The sequence below is a fragment of the Cololabis saira genome, chromosome 5, assembly GCF_033807715.1.
Source record: "Cololabis saira isolate AMF1-May2022 chromosome 5, fColSai1.1, whole genome shotgun sequence".
NCBI lineage: Eukaryota > Metazoa > Chordata > Actinopteri > Beloniformes > Belonidae > Cololabis > Cololabis saira.
Genome location: NC_084591.1, coordinates 45,052,151 through 45,072,670, shown reverse-complemented (window position 1 = coordinate 45,072,670; position 20,520 = coordinate 45,052,151). Strand labels below are relative to the sequence as shown.

Below are 20,520 nucleotides of genomic sequence, written 5' to 3'. Positions count from 1 at the left end.
AAACAAACATACCCTCAATATTTCTGAGTTTGACTTCAGGACAGCGGACACATTTTAACAACATGCAACTGCAGGAGACATAATCACAGATCACAATATTATTGAATTACTGTGACAAATTCATGTGAACAGCAGTCTTAATTGGTGTCTCCTTCCTCTTCTTACTAGCAATTTTACAACAATGAAAAAACAAGCCAGATGTGCAGAAGCAGATGTGGTCCCTTAACCAAATCTGATGTGACCATTTAAACAAACATTATTAATTTGTGTTGAACAAAAAACCCTCAGAGAGAATATTTGCTACATGAACCCGCCAGAGGAGAAGACCTCACACCACTGATGAGTTCAAGAGCATGTCAATGTTCAATGGTAATCAATTTATACAGGAATCAAGTAATTAGCTGTTAAACATTAACATTAGAAATTAACTGACTGCTATACATTTTGAATGAATGCATCTAATGGATTATACAGCTTTACTTTAATTTCTAGTATAATCATCCTTTTTATTAAAATATCTGAAACTTTAGATTTTTTTCATTAATCAAAAATATTTGATCATTCTGAACAGCTAGATCGGTGATGTGATTGTCCTCCACAAACGGAACTGAAACATGTAAAAATGAAATGATTCTTGGTTATTAAACATTCAGTTGTTCTTGTGAGGAGGAGTCAATGTAAATGTGAAAATTTCCACCTGTATTTATGTGACTGCAGCGATGATGACAGAGAACTGTGGACGTTCAGGTTAACATGATGGATTATAGATCAGTTCTGCTGCTTTTAACTATCTGCAGCTCAGGTGAAGATTTTCACTGATCTTAATCTTACAAACATAATTTTTGCAACTAATGTGATGCATGCTATGACTGTATGTCTTTCTTGGTTTTTCAGGTGTTGATAGTCAGACTCTGACAGAGTCTGAATCAGTGGTTAAAAGACCTGGAGACTCACACAGACTGACCTGTACAGCCTCTGGATTCACATTCAGTAGCTACTACATGGCCTGGATCAGACAGGCTCCTGGACAAGGACTGGAGTGGATTGCAAGCATGCACAGTACTAACATCTACTACTCTCAGTCAGTTCAGGGCCGGTTCACCATCTCCAGAGACGATAACAGACAGCAGGTGTTTCTGCAGATGAACAGTCTGAAGACTGAAGACTCTGCTGTTTATTATTGCGCTCGTGACCCACAGTGACTCAAGCTGACTGAGCAGCTGTACAAAAACCTGCAGCATTTCTTTTTTATATTTTTTTTCCCTTGTCTGCGCATATGTTAATGGTTAATACCAAGTTTGGTAAAACTTAACTTGGTAAAACCGCAGCGAATCTGAAATGAGAGAAACACAGGAAAACACACAACGCTCACACCGGAGGGGTATTCCAGGAAGCGGGTTTAGTGAAAATCCTGAGTTTGTTAAGCCTGAGATGAGGGAAATCCAGAGTTTTCAGTTCCAGAAAGCGAGTTAACTCAAACTCTGAGTCAGTTACTATGGCAACTGAGCCTGTGAACCTAACCTGCTCGCTAGCAGGTTTACTTCAATAAAGCCTGAGTTTATCTCTGTCTCCTCCCTCAGTGGCGTCAATTCAGCCAATGGGGCAAGTGGCAGAGAGAGCAGAAAAAGCGTATCTAACAAACGCAACGTATTTTATTCACTATGTCAGTGCAACAATATCACAGGGACATCCCAGTTTAACTTCAAACAGTTAAAGGAGCTTGAGGATCCTTTTAAGAAATGAGACTCTCTAGCGCCACCCTTCACCACGACGGCCGTTGGGGGTACTGCAGCCAACAGTGAAGCCGGCACGGGAGAACGGGGAGAACGTGCATGCAGCGTCATGTGACGTCACATCCGCAGGACAGCGCGAGAAATTTGGGCCCGAATTGCAGCACATTTTGCAGCACACAGCCTGTTCAAGGCAACGGAGAGATACACTAGAGGGCTTATTCTTTTGGGTTTGGAACGCTTCATCTGACATTATTACTAGAAAACTTAAAACGTATACGAATTTTTTTCATAAATTCTGCCTCAATCCTGCCTCAAGCTCCTTTAAAGTCCAAATGCAAAAGGAGAGGGAGGGAGCAGAAGAGAGAAAGAGAGGGAGAGAGTAAAAAAAAAAAGTCAAATATTTCCCTTAAACAGATTTATAAGAGGGTAGGGTGATTTGATATCTTACCTTAAAATGAACTCGTTAATATCTTCTGCTGCTGGGGCAACATTGGACCCATCACTTGCCTTCTTTCTTTTTTTTTAATTGCGCGGTTGTCTGCTTCCTTTTCATTTTTGTAAGTTAGTAACACTGCAGAGCGCTAAAAACCAGATTGATAGCGACCACTGCCATACGCACGTATTAACACTTCTAACTCCAATGGCGTGAAGTCTGTGGATCTTCAGATGCAAACTAATGTTTCCTCAAAGGGATTTTGTAAATTGAAATGTTAAATAAAGTTTAAAAAAAAAAAAGAAAAAGTATGTGGATCTTTTGTTGTCGCCGGTTGCCATGGTGAATCCTTGTTTCAGGGCTCTACTGATGATGGCTTTTTAACTCGAGCTTAACAAACTCAGAGTTGATTGAACTAACTCATATCCGCTGTTCTGGAACCGAAAACTCTGAGTTTCCTTTCTCAGGATAAGTCAACTCGGAGTTCAGGTTTAAACTCGGACTTTGTTGAACCTGCTTCCTGGAATACCCCTCGGCTTTTTGAATCTGCAAGAGAGAAAACAAACAAACAAAACAGAAACGGGAACAGGCAGATACACAAACAGCAACCATTTCAGAGGGGTATTCCAGGAAGCAGGTTCAACAAATTCCGAGTTTAAACCTGAACTCCGAGTTGACTTAACCTGAGATAGGAAAGTCGGAGTTTTCGGTTCCAGAACAGCGGATTTGAGTTAGTTCAATCAACTCTGAGTTTGTTAAGCTCGAGTTAAAAACCCATCATCAGTAGAGCCCTGAAACAAGAATTCACCATGGCAACCGGCGACAACAAAAGATCCACATACTTTTTCTTTTTTCTTTTTAAACTTTATTTAACATTTCAATTTACAAAATCCCTTTGAGGAAACATTAGTTTGCATCTGAAGATCCACATACTTCACGCCACTGGAGTTAGAAGTGTCAATACGTGCGTATGGCGAGTATGAGAGCATATTTCAGAAAAAAAAACGAAACACGAGGAGAGAAATGGCGTGGGGGAAAGTTGCTGCAGTCAATGTGTAAGTTTGAATGCATTATTCATTTAACATTTAAGTGTTTCTCAATCCTGGTCCTCGTGGGCCCCTGTCCTGCATGTTTTAGATGTTTCCCTGCACAAACACACCTGATTCTAATTAAAGGTCCTCATTAGCTTGTCACCAAGGTCTGCCCAACTCTGTTGATGACACAGGTACTTGTATCTCGGTGCGCTGAAGCAGGGAAACATCTAAGTCATGCAGGACAGGGGCCCATGAGGAAAAGGATTGAGAAAGCACACTGTCTTATAGTATTACAGATGAAAACAGTGGTGGAATGGTATTGAATGAAATTTTATTGTCATTTAGATCAGGGGCAGCCGCACACCTCGGCTTCAGGGGAAAATGTTTTTTTTAATTTTTTTTGTATGCATTTATGGAATTACTCTGTGTCTATTCAACACAGTCTCACTCCGCAGGCGTTGCTTTTCGACGAACGGTCACGAACCATTGGCGACATCTACTGACGCAAAAGGTACCCACATGCGTCTCTTTCAGACGCAAGTAGGCTCCAATTGACTCCAATGTAATCCCGTCTGCGGCTATATCTGACGCTCAGAGCAGCTGATCACCGCGTCCTCATTCCTCTTTTAAAATGCAAATACTTCAATTTAAAACATTTTATCCCACAATCTCTGTTCAGTGAGTATCATGCATGGTTTATCAGTTATTAAGAAGCATTTTTCCACTTTGACCAGAGTGAAATGCGGATGGAATTGGGCACCAACAAACGACAGCAGCCTTTTTGAAAAATATATTTTTAGTTTAATGCATTGCATGCATGCGTTTATAATTCCCATATATTCTGTGGCTGTAGCCTACTAGTTGTCTGACATTTTTGGGAGATGTATATATATTTTAAAAACTTAAATAGGGGACTAGTAGCCGTCGTCTCGCTTTATATCCTCCCCCCACCTTTCCGCTACCCCCGATGCGTCCCACAAGGACGCTTACGCTGCGGCGCTACTTGACGCCCAGGGCAAGTAATCACCAAATCACCATGACAACCAAACACTACACTCCCGACTCCTCTCACATAAAAACGTACCCTGCCTACTTGTTCCAAAGTACAAAAACGTTAGAGGGATTACAATAATAGCCCTTGAATTGTATAAATACATTTTTCTGACTATTCCTTTTGCGACCAAGTCACGGACTTTCAAGATTCTGGAACCCCCTCTGGGAATTCCCTCTACGTCATAGTGACGAGGGGGATCCTGGACACGTGACAGATCGTGTGCCGTTGACTGGTATCAGCCCATGGAAGAGGCATTATTTAGTCCCATAAGTAGGCTAGTGGGGGGCTATTAACCTGTTAGTAGTTACTGGCCATTTGTTTCAGTTATGGATAACTGAAACAAATTGTTTGAGTAGCCCAGTAATGATTTGTACGCTTGGTAAGTCTCAGCCAATCACGGGGCTGGTTGTTAGTAGCTAGGGACCCGGATCATGCCAGCCAATCAGAATCCTGGAAAAACATCAACAAATGACACGTGTAACTTCCAGTTAAGGCTGATTTATGGTTCCACGTTACACCAACGCAGAGCCTACAGCGTAGGGTACACGGAGACGCACACCGTACGGCGCGCATCGCCGCGTACCCTACGCCGTAGGCTCTGCGTCGATTTAACGCGGGACCATAATTCAGGCTTTACTTCCAAGACGGAACGAGTCTTTCGTTTGGAGTGACAGAGAAGTGGAGTTACTTTTAAGTGTGACTTTAGAATATTAAACAGGTAAAATACAAGAAAATATTGACCAAACTAATTGTAAACACAGGTCGCACACATGACGCTGGTGAAAAAAAGAGTTGTTTTTATCAGTGATGGATAATTGTAGGCAATACACTACCCATAATCCTCAGCTACCGTTGCTATAGAGACGACGCCAGTCCGCTTTGCTTGACAAAATCGTTTTAACTATTTATATTTATTATTTATTATTTATTATTATTATTATTATTATTATTATTATTATTATTATTATTATTATTATTATTTATATTTATATTTATATATAACTATTTTAACATTTCTAAACACAAAAACACGAAAGTGTCCTTGATAATTCAAAAATACAATAGGTTCATGTTAAGATTTCTATGACTTCTGCAACAGTGTTTCCTCCAAAACGTTCTGGCTGGTTAGGAGGGTGTAGGCACGTACAGGTCTGAGAGCCTCCTGACTAATGGAACAGGGCCTATTTTGTGTCTTTTTTTGCATAGTTCACTAACGCCTTTAGCTAGGAGTCTGAATTTTTTATATGTTGTTTGGGGGCATCCCCTGATCAGACAGACGTTAGTTTGGTGCAGATCGGACCTGTACTTTTCGATGGGCGGGGCTTTGAAACGTCACCTTTTCCAACATTCGAACGGACACTGTTGCCATAATATTTGACCAAACCAAGTAAAACTTGATCTGTGGCCTCCATATGGGGCCTAGATTGGGCTTGCCATGTCTCAACTCTGTGAACCCTATGCAATGCCAACTAGCTCTGTGGAAGTCGTACAGCCACGGGACCAAAAGATCCTAGCCAAGGGCCTTCTGCATTGCAACATTGTCAAAAATCAGCCTCCCAGCTTAAAGCGTTAGTGAATTATTCAAAAAACATTTCAAAGGCCCGAAAAAGGCACCACACACGGTGACCTTTGGCACTTCCGAAGGTCGCATGGGTCTGGACCTGGGCACAGTGGATGAGAGTCACCTCCTGATACAGAGTCTAGAATTTCAGCCTCTTAGCTCAAAGCATTAGTGAACTATTCAAAAAAAGACACGAAATAGTCTTTGCAGGCCGAAAAGCGTGACCTTTGACACTTACGAAGGTCACACAGATCTGAAAATCCGCACAGTGGATGAAAGTCACCTCCTGATACAGAGTCTAGAATTTCAGCCTCGTAGCTCAAAGCATTAGTGAACTGTTCAAAAATAGACACGAAATGCTGCTTACGCCCCCCCCCCCCACCCCACCCACCTCTGGTCATCCTGTTGCTGCTTCCGCCTGCCTGCTGTGTGCTGCTGACGTCCCCGACTCCCCCAGTCTGGCCTTCGGCAGGAGGGTCCCCCCTTATGAGCCTGGTCCTGCTCAAGGTTTCTTCCCTCCTAAAGGGGAGTTTTTCCTTGCCACTGTTTGGCTTAAGGCTTTTTCTCCCAATATGGGAGTTTTTACCTGCCATTGTTTATGTAATAATTGCTCGGGGGTTTATGTTTATGTTTATGTTCATGTTCTGGATCTCTGGAAAGCGTCTAGAGACAACATCTGTTGTATTAGACGCTATACAAATAAAATTGAATTGAATTTAATTGAAATAGGCCTCATAACAATACATAACAAACCTCCTTTGCCTACTGAGCATTAATAACATGTCATAATCGAAGGAGAACTAATTAAAACGGATGTCCTTAACATGAACCTATTGTATTATTGAATTATCAAGGACACTTTCGTGTTTTTGTGTTTAGAAATGTTAGAATAGTTATATATAAATATAAATATAAATATATAAATAATAATAATAATAATAATAATAATAATAATAATAATAAATAATAAATATAAATAGTTAAAACGATTTTGTCAAGCAAAGCGGACTGGCGTCGTCTCTATAGCAACGGTAGCTGAGGATTATGGGTAGTGTATTGCCTACAATTATCCATCACTGATAAAAACAACTCTTTTTTTCACCAGCGTCATGTGTGCGACCTGTGTTTACAATTAGTTTGGTCAATATTTTCTTGTATTTTACCTGTTTAATATTCTAAAGTCACACTTAAAAGTAACTCCACTTCTCTGTCACTCCAAACGAAAGACTCGTTCCGTCTTGGAAGTAAAGCCTGAATTATGGTCCCGCGTTAAATCGACGCAGAGCCTACGGCGTAGGGTACGCGGCGATGCGCGCCGTACGGTGTGCGTCTCCGTGTACCCTACGCCGTAGGCTCTGCGTTGGTGTAACGTGGAACCATAAATCAGCCTTAACTGGAAGTTACACGTGTCATTTGTTGATGTTTTTCCAGGATTCTGATTGGCTGGCATGATCCGGGTCCCTATTTACTAACAACCAGCCCCGTGATTGGCTGAGACTTACCAAGCGTACAAATCATTACTGGGCTACTCAAACAATTTGTTTCAGTTATCCATAACTGAAACAAATGGCCAGTAACTACTAGCAGGTTAATAGCCCCCCACTAGCCTACTTATGGGACTAAATAACGCCTCCTTCCATGGGCTGATACCAGTCAACGGCACACGATCTGTCACGTGTCCAGGATCCCCCTCGTCACTATGACGTAGAGGGAATTCCCAGAGGGGGTTCCAGAATCTTGAAAGTCCGTGACTTGGTCGCAAAAGGAATAGTCAGAAAAATTTATTTATATGTCATGCTGAGTGTCAGGCTGTGTTTAATCATTTTATTGTTTTGGAATTTTAGTGTAACATTTTATTTGCATGCATGTTTTGTTGCTTTGTCTAGTTATTATTGTTTGAAATGTAACTTCTTCTGTTTTTGAGTTGGCATGCAATTACCTTTTGTTTGAGTTGATTAGACACAGCTGAACACAATCAACTGAATCCTGACAGACAGCTGCAGTGGCCAATAAACCACTGCAGGCTGGCCCCCCTAGACCAATGGTGAACGAGGGGAGGGTTTCCTTCCCCTTTATATATTCAAGGCAGACATTCAAGCTGAGAGAGTGAACGGAAGGACAGAGGCCCATGAGGGACGAGAGTTGATAAACAAGAGTGGATGGACTGTGGTGGCTGGACGGAGAATGGGCAGAGCTGAGGAGGATGGACGGACGTACAGAGGCCCATGGGGGCCCAGGTGGTTGGGGAGCCCCCGGCAGACTCGGACCGGGGATCCCTGTTGGCGTGGGCCAACAGGGAAGGGGCACTGAGAGGGCACTGGAGGACAGTGAGCCCAGAAAGACTGAGACTGTTCATCTTTAACCTTTTTTAACCTTTTATGGATTGGCCATTTTAGAAACAGTTCTATTTTTAGTGACTCCCCCACCCCTGATTTTATAACCGTCTTGGAGCAATAAATGTCTGTTGCTGCACTCCTGCTTTTTGTTGTGGGTTACTAAGCGCTGCTCACCCTCGAAAGTATTTAATTGGGGACTTGAACCACCCCTGTGCCATTTGGCGTTGTTGGCAGGATTCGAGTTCGTGAGCAGTGCTGGGTACCCACAACATAGTTTTAAAACGATAATGCCAATTTATCCTGGTGCCCGTTTTTTGTTGGGCCTTAAAGAAGGCCCTCTGCCCCAAGGCCTGAGGATGTTTTGCCCGTCGTAACAGTGATGCGACCTTTGCCCATATGCAGCAAGAGAGACCACCGGAGGCTACTGGTGGGGCTGATGGATGCTGCTGAGAGCTGGCTGCAGCACGAGACCATCGGAGGCTACTGGTGGGGCTGATGGATGCTGCTGAGAGCTGGCTGCAGCAAGAGACCACCGGAGGCTACTGGTGGGGCTTTTGGATGCTGCTGAGAGCTGGCTGTGGCACGAGACCACCAGAGGCTACTGGTGGGGCTGATGGATGCTACTGAGAGCTGGCTGCGGCACGAGACCATCGGAGGCTACTGGTGGGGCTGCTGGACGCTGCGGAGAGCTGGCTGCAGCACGAGACCACCGGAGGCTACTGGTGGGGCTGCTGGACGCTGCGGAGAGCTGGCTGCGGCACGAGACCACCGGAGGCTACTGGTGGGGCTGCTGGACGCTGCGGAGAGCTGGCTGCAGCACGAGACCACCGGAGGCTACTGGTGGGGCTGCTGGACGCTGCGGAGAGCTGGCTGCGGCACGAGACCACCGGAGGCTACTGGTGGGGCTGCTGGACGCTGCGGAGAGCTGGCTGCAGCTGCTGGGATAAGGAACCGCTGGAGGCTGCTGTTGGTGGACATGGGGATTGTTGACAGGGACTGCCAACGGTAAACTGTGGGGGGATGTCATGCTGAGTGTCAGGCTGTGTTTAATCATTTTATTGTTTTGGAATTTTAGTGTAACATTTTATTTGCATGCATGTTTTGTTGCTTTGTCTAGTTATTATTGTTTGAAATGTAACTTCTTCTGTTTTTGAGTTGGCATGCAATTACCTTTTGTTTGAGTTGATTAGACACAGCTGAACACAATCAACTGAATCCTGACAGACAGCTGCAGTGGCCAATAAACCACTGCAGGCTGGCCCCCCTAGACCAATGGTGAACGAGGGGAGGGTTTCCTTCCCCTTTATATATTCAAGGCAGACATTCAAGCTGAGAGAGTGAACGGAAGGACAGAGGCCCATGAGGGACGAGAGTTGATAAACAAGAGTGGATGGACTGTGGTGGCTGGACGGAGAATGGGCAGAGCTGAGGAGGATGGACGGACGTACAGAGGCCCATGGGGGCCCAGGTGGTTGGGGAGCCCCCGGCAGACTCGGACCGGGGATCCCTGTTGGCGTGGGCCAACAGGGAAGGGGCACTGAGAGGGCACTGGAGGACAGTGAGCCCAGAAAGACTGAGACTGTTCATCTTTAACCTTTTTTAACCTTTTATGGATTGGCCATTTTAGAAACAGTTCTATTTTTAGTGACTCCCCCACCCCTGATTTTATAACCGTCTTGGAGCAATAAATGTCTGTTGCTGCACTCCTGCTTTTTGTTGTGGGTTACTAAGCGCTGCTCACCCTCGAAAGTATTTAATTGGGGACTTGAACCACCCCTGTGACATATACAATTCAAGGGCTATTATTGTAATCCCTCTACGTTTTTGTACTTTGGAACAAGTAGGCAGGGTACGTTTTTATGTGAGAGGAGTCGGGAGTGTAGTGTTTGGTTGTCATGGTGATTTGGTGATTACTTGCCCTGGGCGTCAAGTAGCGCCGCAGCGTAAGCGTCCTTGTGGGACGCATCGGGGGTAGCGGAAAGGTGGGGGGAGGATATAAAGCGAGACGACGGCTACTAGTCCCCTATTTAAGTTTTTAAAATATATATACATCTCCCAAAAATGTCAGACAACTAGTAGGCTACAGCCACATAATATATGGGAATTATAAACGCATGCATGCAATGCATTAAACTAAAAATATATTTTTCAAAAAGGCTGCTGTCGTTTGTTGGTGCCCAATTCCATCCGCATTTCACTCTGGCCAAAGTGGAAAAATGCTTCTTAATAACTGATAAACTCAATGAACAGAGATTGTGGGATAAAATGTTTTAAATTGAAGTATTTGCATTTTAAAAGAGGAATGAGGACGCGGTGATCAGCTGCTCTGAGCGTCAGATATAGCCGCAGACGGGATTACATTGGAGTCAATTGGAGCCTACTTGCGTCTGAAAGAGACGCATGTGGGTACCTTTTGTAGATGGTAGTAGATGGTGCCAATGGCTCTTGACCATTCGTCGACCAAAGCCGACGCCTCCGGAGTGAGACTGTGTTGGTCTATTTGTATTGATTATTATCCCCCCCCCCCCCCGTGGTCGGTCGCTACTCGCTATCAATCTCGTTTTTAGCTCTGTAGTGTTACTAACTTACAAAAATGAAAAGGAAGCAGACAACCACGCAATTTAAAAAAAAAAGAAAGAAGGCAAGTGATGGGTCCAATGTTGCCCCAGCAGCAGCAGATATTAACGAGCCTGTAGCCACTGATGGTTTCATTATGCAAGTTCATTTTAAGGTAAGATATCAAATCACCCTACCCTCTTATAAATCTGTTTAAGGGAAATATTTGAGTTTTTTTACTCTCTCTTTTTCTCTCTTCTGCTCCCTCACTCTCCTTTTTGCATTTGGACTTTAACTGTTTGAAGTTAAACTCGGATGTCCCTGTGATATTGTTGCACTGACATAGTGAATAAAATATGTTGCGTTTGTTAGATATGCTTTTTCTGCTCTCTCTGCCGCTTGCCCAATTGGCTGAATTGACGCCACTGAGGGAGGAGACAGAGAGAAACTCAGGCTTTATTTAAGTAAACCTGCTAGCGAGCAGGTTAGGTTCAGAGGCTAAGTTGCCGTAGTAACTGACTCAGAGCTTGAGTTAACTCGCTTTCTGGAACTGAAAACTCTGGATTTCCCTCATCTCAGGCTTAACAAACTCAGGATTTTCACTAAACCCGCTTCCTGGAATACCCCTCCGGTCTTGTACATATCATGACATAAAGCAAACTGCCAACAACCTCACGATATTTCTTTTGATCAACAGGTTGACCCTCGTTGTCAAATTTCAGTTTGTTTTCACATGGAGTTATTCTAGGTTTACAGTTGATCATTTCAAACCCCAAAATCTTTGTAATGTACCTTTTTTGACTCATTTTTATTTCACCTCCTCTTTGCACAAAATCAATACCCAAGAAATGTTTAAGTTCACCAAGATCTTTTATTTTAAATTTTGCTCCCAACATTTCTTTTACATTTTTCACAGTTTGATTGTCATCAGCAGCAATGATAAGGTCATCAACCCGGATTAACAATATAACCCTCTCATTTGCAGTCTGTCTACTATAAACACAATGGTCAGCCGGGTTTTGACTGTAACCATTTTCACATAGAAAATCTTGAAGCATTTTGTTCCAATTTCGTCCCGACTGCTTCAGCCCATACAATGATCTATTAAGTTTACAGACTAGTTTCTCACCCATCTCTGACTTGACCTCAAAACCATCAGGCTGCTCCATGTACACTTCACAATCAATAGGAGCATGCAGGTATGCAGTTTTAACATCCATCTGGTGCAATTCTAAGCCATGCTGCACTGCAAGCTGCATCAGACTGTGCACGGATGTCATAATAGCAGTTGGAGAAAAGGTTTCATTATAATCAATCCCTGCAACTTGACTATAACCCTTTGCTACATACCTGGCTTTGTATGTTTTTGTCTCATCTGGATTTTCTTTTACAGTGTAAACCCATCTTCCCCCCACTGCATGTTTACATTCTGGTAAAGTGGTTAGGGTGAATGTCTCATTTTCTTTCAGAGAGTCCATTTCATCTTTCATAGCTTTAACCCAGAAATGTGATTTCGGTGAGCTCATGGCTTGCTTCAAAGTTCGAAGTGCATCTGACATAACCCGGTAACAATAGTCAACAGTTAACCCTTGACCATCATCATCATCATCATCATCATCATCATCATCATCATCACATTTGATCTTGCATTCATAATCATTATAGTACTTGGGTGGTCTCCTCTCCCTCTTTGGATATCGGGCATTTTTAACACTCTCACCCTCACCTGTAGTGGTGTCTGTGTCACAGATCTCAGCTTTAATTTCCTGTGTGATTGGTGTCACTACATCAGTTTTTGGAAAAGTGGTTTCACCCCTCTCCCTGTACAAGATGTATTCATCCTCCTGGTCTGTCTGAGTCTGACACTCATTTACACATTTGCTGATAAACTTTACCAACCTGTTTTTGAGTACTCTCCCTGTTTCAGGGTAAAAGATTAGATATGCAGGACTATTCTTGTCACAACCAACAAAAATCCCCCTTTCAGATTGTGAGTCAAGCTTCTTTTTGTTATATTTGTATGCATAACATACTGACCCAAAACATTTCATTCTTGACAGATCAGGCACTTTCCCAGTTAGCATGTAGTATGGAGTCTGTCCTGTCCACTTGTTGTAACATCTATTGCGGACAGCTGCAGCGGTCTGAACTGCATATGTCCAGAGTTCCTTTGGCAGAATACTCTCAATCAACATACATCTTGCCATTTCAAACAATGTTCTCCAGTTTCTCTCAGCTGTCCCATTTTGATGGGGGGAATAAGGAGCTGAGGTCTCATGTCTAATGGCATTTTTACTGATTAGTGACTGAAACTCCTTTGACGTAAACTCAGTGCCATTATCAGATCTAATACACTTGATTTTCCCATAAGGTGAAACATCAGCAATAAACCTTTCTGTAGCTCTGACTGTGTCACTCTTGGCTTTCAAAAAATATACAAAAATTGCACCTGAATAGTCATCAGTAAATGCCAAAGAGTACCTGAACCCATCTTTTGCTGCTGGTTCTATAGGGCCAGCCAAATCTGTATGTACAAATGCAAGTGGTGCGGTTGCTCTTTCATCTGGTTCTCTGTTCCTGCTCAGAGCAAATTTCCCTTGCATACAGACCTCACATTTCAGGTTCGGCTTATCCGATTTACCTTTAATTTTCATCCCTTCTGTGACACTTTCCAACTTCAACACATCATCATAATTACAGTGTCCCAAAATGTCATGCCATGTTTGCAAATCATAGCATCCATGACATCCATCAATACTCTCATCTATAGGCTCAGCAGTGTTTAAATAATACAGCCTATCATACACTTGAATCCCAAAAGTCATACCGTCTTTTGTGGATGAGCTCGTTCTGTCCCTCCTTGAAGATGACAGTCGCTCCTCTGGCGGTCGCTGCCTTGACAGAAAAGATGTCCTGGGGATATGATGGTACATATAATGCCCCCATCAACACCGTGTCCACTGCACATCCTCTCCTGTTGATCAGACGAACCTTGGCCGCACCCCTCTTCAGTGCGACTCCGCTGGTCCTCACACCGTCCGCCAACTCCAGGATGTGCTTTTGCGGCTTGAAGTTCTCATCAAAGTCCTTGAACTTTGTGATGTTTGTCACGATGTGGGATGTGGCCCCTGTGTCGACCATAAGCCCTCTCTTCTGTGGTCTGCTGACAGGGTCTCCATCCACCTGGCATCCACCTTGAATGCAAACGTGTGGTCGTCCTCATCCACCGCCTGCTTGACCTTGTCTCTCCTCCTCCGCCTGCAGTTCACCTCTTTGTGCGTGGAGCTCTTACAAAAACTGCACCATTGTCTCTGTCCACTGCGCTGGCCCGCAGCTGGACACACTATTGCTTTATGGCCCTTCTGGCCACAGCTGTAGCAGGTCAGTCTCACGTCCCCGCCAGGTCTTCCTCTCACTCTCATGACGCTGTCCTCATCTGTAGACGCAGTCCTGAACTTTTCGGTGCTCTCATAGCTCCGCAACTTTGTCTTGAACTCAGCGAAGGTCAATTTCTCATCACTCTGAGCCACATGAATGGAAAATGGCTTAAACATATCTGGCAAGCCCTTTAATATCATTGCGATCAGCAAATCATCACTTAAAATCTCTCCCGCCTTCCTCAGTGCGGTAATTGCAGTCTCTGCCCGTATGATATAATCTGTAACGCTCTCATTGACAGTCTTTTGGAGGGATGTAAGTTGAGTATACAGATTTATCACACGGGGCTTCCCCTTGCCAGCGTAGTGGTCCCTCAGTATCTGGAGCGCTCTCCTTCCATCATCAGCCGCATCCCTCATCACAAGAGACAAACTCTTATCGTCCAACAGCTGGATCAACTCAGCATACGCTTCTTCGTTTTTCTCGGCATCTTCTTCTGCACCATCCTCACCCTCATCTGCCTCATGGAGGATGGTTTTCTTGAGTCCGAGCAAACGTAGATGGCCGAGGAACTTAGTTTCCCATAACTCATAGTTTTTCTCGTCACCATCAAAGCATAAACGATTCCATCGGCCTCCAAACTCTTTTCTGGGCCCATAACCTGTTGGCGCAGCCATCATATAGAGCTGGATAACCGGGTACACATAATAAGAGACGACACAACTGTGTTCTTTGTTTGACTGGGAGAACTGGCACAGAGGAAGCCATCAGTCATTTATTGTGATGAGGTGATTAGCTTCACCTGGTGCACTGGTGTCAGCATTGGGCACATTCAAGAGCAGTAGAAGACATTCTGCAACAGTTTAACAGCTAACGTTAAACTGTCAAATCATAAAGTTCGGTGTCCTCATCACTTTAATTTCGCCAAACAAATCCTGCCTTGAAGTAGGACCAAGCGTCAAGACTTTTGTAAGCCTTCAAGCTTTGCTTCGTGTATTTCCCCGGCGTAGAAATTAAGTACATATAAATATCAGGAAACTGGATTGGTGGCCAAATATTAATGTCCATGGACCACTGGTTCTTGGGGTAACTGTACGGGTCACTGTCAAGTCCAACTGCCTTTAATTTAAGCCCATAATCAGCTGTTATCCCGTCTTCTCCACTAGTTGCAGCCATTCTTGCCACTCAGTGCCAGTAAGGGGGCTGGTCCAGTGGGGAAGTGATGTCAATGCATACCCTCTATACCTGCAGACAAATAAAGAACTCATTAAAATAAGAATAAAACATTTTCATAAAAGTGTTATCAACTTTGAATATATGACGTTTAAAAAAAAAATACAGACACTGATGGACTTTTTACAAACAGCATCAACCTGTGGACAATGATCAACTTATTGTCAATTAAATTATTTCTAAAAAATATTCTAAAATATTTCTTTGCTTTATCAAACAAATAAAAAGTGGTGATAAATCACATAAAAGAACATTTAATAAAACATCACTGACCTTCACATACTGTAACCTTTCAGCTCAAAATAATCCACCAATCAACATAAAAGACAAGGATCATTGTTGTGGTGGGTCGTCAATCTCTGGGCTAAAGTAAGACGCTGAATAGTTAAAAACTGAAGACAAGAACTTGTACCATCACTGGATTTGTCAGAAACCCGTGAAAGGACCAGAACAGATCAGACAAATTAATTCTTGATATAATATTATATATTTGATGGTAAAAAGTCTCCATCAAGAGAACTCTGCTGTTTCATTTTTGTACCAAAGAGCTGAAGTCAGACAAGATCCATCAACACTGTACAAAACTGAACACGTCTGTTGTCTGTGTGTGAGGAGCTGAAGCATATCAGGCTTTAAAAACTGAATAATGACCAAAACCAAAAAAACACATGAATAAAGTGTGAGGGGATAACACACTTATGGTTAAAATAACTTTAATTAATATTAAGCAGTTTTAATTACATTCTTAGGGGGTTAGGGTTATTTTTTCATTTTTTTTATTTGGTGCGAGTGTCTTCTCCTCTTAATCCTGTAGAGGGACGTCTATGCAAACTCTTCTTCATTTATAAACACACTCAGTAGCTTTCATTCAGTTTATGGCAGAACACTGAGACGGTTTTCTACAGTTTTAAGACATCAAACTGAGAAGGCTGATCTCCAGAACTTCTTCCCAGGATGGAAAAATATTCCATTTCATTTTACTTTTTTTCTGTGCTTCATGTCAAGAGAATACGTTGTTTAATACCAGCAACTTGATAAAACATCTCAAAACGCATCATAAAGCTGAATATACAGAGTTTGCTAATTCTACTGCAAGACCACAACAGCCAACATTAGCTCAGGTTCTGCAAAAGCAACAGACAATGGCCGGGTTTCCCAGATCAGTTAAGTAGCTCTTAACAGCAAAAGACTTCTTTCAAACCTTCTTAAGGAGCCTGTGAAAGAAAAACGCGTTTCCCAGAGTCACTCTTAGCTTAAGTATCTCTTTCATTAAGAAGGAAATGTAAGATGCTGCTGACCCAGTCCTTACAGCCTTCTTAGTGAACAAAGACTCACAGATCCAGGCGCGTCAGGCAAATCAATATCACACCAAGCAATGAGATATTAAAACAATGCACCACGCACAAATTTTGATCTATTTTATACTTTAGATTTATATTGTTTAGCATTCATTGGTGACAGCAAAGGGAAAAAAAAGAGAAAAATAAGGAATAACAAGTGTGTTCCTGTATATGCTTTATGCATTAGGCACAAATAAAATGATCATCATGACTGTTGTGCCCGCCCATGTGCCCCTGTGAACTCTGAGTTTATAAATGATTATGTATTCATGATTGGGTGAACATTTTCAGAACAGTAAAGGCCGAAAGCTATAGTCAGTTTTATGACCCCCTGCTGCCAACTTCTGGTCATCTCGGCCTGGCCCGAGATAGCAAGTTTATGACCCCTAGAGGGGGGGGGGTCAAAACAGATCAAAGCAAGCAAGGAAAGTTTCTGCCAGGGAAACAGACTCCCTGGGGAATTACGACACCCCCTGGGGGGGAGCCGGATGCAGCGGAGCCCGAAAACTAGACCTCAAAATGGTACTGCTTCTTTGAACCCCCCTTTTCCGCTTCAATGTGCCTCTTTGAACAGGCCGCCGTTGCCTGAACTACAACCCCCAGCATGCCTTGCGTGGGGGGGGGTGGCGTCTACAAGCGGCGCGCATCCAATCGCAATGAGGCACCGATGACGTCACCGTAGTGCGCGTAGGATCAAAACCCCTGCCGCTGCTCCTTTTCTGCCTCTTCTTCCTTCATTCAACTGGTGAGCAGGATGTCTTTTCTGGCTTTCCGACGCCCATGCGCCCCCGGCAACCAGATCGGGACACAGCTGCGGCTGATCGCTCCGACTGAACCCCCCCTCCCCGCTCCGAGCCCCTGTCTGCTGACCGCGCAGGAATCGGGACGGACGGCCGGCGTCTCGCCCGGTCGTGAGCTCTCCCGGGACCCGGACGGCCGCGCGTCGGCGACCGGCGCAGGGAAGCACGGCAGGAGAGACCGGTCCCCCGCCGCGCCTAGGAATGCGTGTGAGCCTCCGTTTGGTCCGGAACCACGGCCCGGCACGAGGCGGCCCCGTCGCTGTCTAATCCGTTTCAGGGGAAGGGACGGCCCAGTCACAAAACCCGCAGGCATCCGATCCGGATCCCCGAGAAAGCGTGAGCCCATGAGCAGCAGATCAGTAGGACTAAGAACGGTTCAGAACTGTGTGAAGTCGGGATCTCTGTTTATCAGTAACTTAAGAACGTTTTCAGAGCTAAATCTGTGTTCAGAGCTGAGATTACATCATCATTGTTATCATTATCGTGTTGATTATTTGGTAGTCGTTGTTTTCTGCCGTAGGCACGTTTTAAATGCTGCGTTTGCCATCCGGTCCGATTGCACGTGGCGAGGGCGCGTCCATCTTTAAATACCACAGAAGCCCCGCCATCTTTGTGCAGCCACAATGTTTTAAACCATAGATGTTCTTTATCATCTTGTTATTGCTTTGATTCTTTTTTCCATTCCATGCATTTAACTTTCATGTCATATGTTTTTTTTTATTGATTGTTGTTTTCCTAGTTAATTAATTGTTTTATAATACTTAAGCCATTCCTGCCATCAGGTTTATTTGGGGTGTTGCGTTTATCATCTTTTGACACCTGTATGTAAATAAATCCTGATTGATTTTTTTACGAGTGGTTGTTGTTATTTCATGCAAGATTTGGTCACAAATTGATTTGTTTAAGCAGAGCCTAGTGTTCGGATATCACGCCTTCATTGTTATTCTGTAAGATTTGCTGTTCTGCAGGATAATTCAAAAATCATATGAGACTGATTTTCTGCTGTTTAGTTATCCAATTTCTCCGGATTTAAGGCCCCCGGAGTGGTGCCCCGAGGATTTTATTTATCATATTGGTCATTCAATTTGATAAATAGTCGACTTTATTAATTATTAATAATTATTAATAAAATGATTAATAAGCCTTCGATAACTGGACAGCCAAGCTACCCGAGTTGCACAACATGACCATCATTTATCACACGTGTGAGATACCACGGCTGATATACAGCATATGTTTGCTGCAAATCAACCACATCGCCGTGCGCGAAGCAGAACGGTTCATATGAACGCATCCGTGCGTCAGCAATTCAATCCCCTGGACGTGCTGTCGGACCGGGCTGTCCAGATGAGGTACCGGCTTCCACAGGCTGAGATACAACGCCTCATCATGTTGGTGTCTCCACATATCCCGAGGGAAACCCGGTGCAATTTCGCCCTGAGCCCGGAGGTCCGGGAGGTTTTTACGCAGTGGGGAGGTGGTGGGGGACGGCACCGTAACTTTTTAGTTACTTTAAATAAAAACATTATTTTAAATGCTCCCATTTAATGGCCCTCTAGCCTTCATTTCAGCATGGTACTGTATGGATTTGCATTGTGCATCATGTTCTGCATTCTAAACAGTCTCCCCGCTTCTTCACTTCCTGTGTCAATAACGTTGGTCGTTGGAGCCTTTGATGAATCGTTCATTTCAGTCCTCAAATATAATAACCAATGGTAGCATGTCAGTTTATAAGAATATTTTTGCCCAGAAGAAAAAAAGAGCGAAGACAACGACCCATAACTATTTTCTTCTCTTGAAAAAACACACCTGCACCGCAGCTTTAGGAGACAAAGACGCTACAGAGTCGAGATGCAGCAGCTCAGAAGAGCAGTGAAATACGTGCGAGGCGGGGCTGATCTCTGCAATTTGAAGCCTTCTAAAATAATTGTAAAAAGAATTTCACTTATCACGGGTTCTTTTTGGAACATGACCCCTGCGAAAAACCAGGGATTGCTGTAATTCCACGTTGCGAAACTTGCCTTCTCTTGGCTCGCCATGACCGTCATGTTTTTGAACGCACACACACTACGCTTCCTCTGGTCTCCGCGTGCGGGGAAAAAAAAGCCTCACTGTAGCCAGAAATAACGGAGTAACGCACCGTTTGGTAACGGTAATTGCGTGACTGAATTTAAAAAGTAATGCGTTAGAGTATTACTTACCGCAAAACTAACAGTGTTACTGTAACCTGTTACTAAATAACGCGTTAGTCCCAACACTGGTCTCCACACCCGCTGTGTCTCCACAAACCCGCAAATACAACGTTGATGAATGCAATATTCTGCTTAATAGTGAAAAAGGTCAAGCAGCTAAATAAACTTCAGAATATTTTTTTGAGGTGAAGGATTCTGTTTTACTAGTCACGAGGATACAATGTGGTCCTATATGCTGATCAGTAAGTTAATTTGTCCTTTCGTTCATCTTTCACATTTAATAAAAACAATACATTTCCTCATTATTCTCTTACCAAGACTACTTCTTATTTAGTTGCAGTCTTGTTTTCATCATGAAAAAGGGTCATTGAAATATATTTATCATCTTAGTTTTTCATTATAACACACATAACGCACAGGCAGCAGGGAATTAGTGCGTTAGGTAGCAGTGCTGCGTGTGAAAATGCGCTGATAGTGATCGGTGATCGATGTGCCTGGCATCGATTAATTTGGTTTCAGAACCGCGGCTCCTCCAAAGAGCTTCTGAAAGAGTGAAACTAAAGAGCGGTCCTGAGAACGGTGTTAAGAAGTCATCTGGGAAACACCCGTATCTTAGGGTCCCTTCTTAGTCGAAACCTTCTTTGAACCTCTCTTAAATCCTTAAGAGAGGTTGGATCTGGGAAACCCGGCCAATGGCAAGAGACGACCCACGGGCCGTTACAATAACGGAGGCTCTAACCCATTATATAGCGCTGGAGGAGCAGCCACTGTCAGCTGGAGAAGACGAAGGATTTCACCGTCTTCTTGACGCACTCGAGCCGCGATATGATGTTTCATTGATATGTTATATGTTTGATATTTTCTTAAATG

General features: G+C 43.6%; 1 gene segment (V, D, J or C); it reads left to right on the top strand.

The window, feature by feature from the left end:
* Positions 1–753: 753 nt before the first annotated feature.
* Positions 754–20,520, top strand: part of LOC133444455 (immunoglobulin mu heavy chain-like) — a 132,098-nt gene continuing 112,331 nt past the window's right edge. The window contains 2 exon segments of the C gene segment in view: positions 754–802; positions 895–1,188. Of these exon segments, the coding sequence occupies positions 754–802; positions 895–1,188 (343 nt within the window).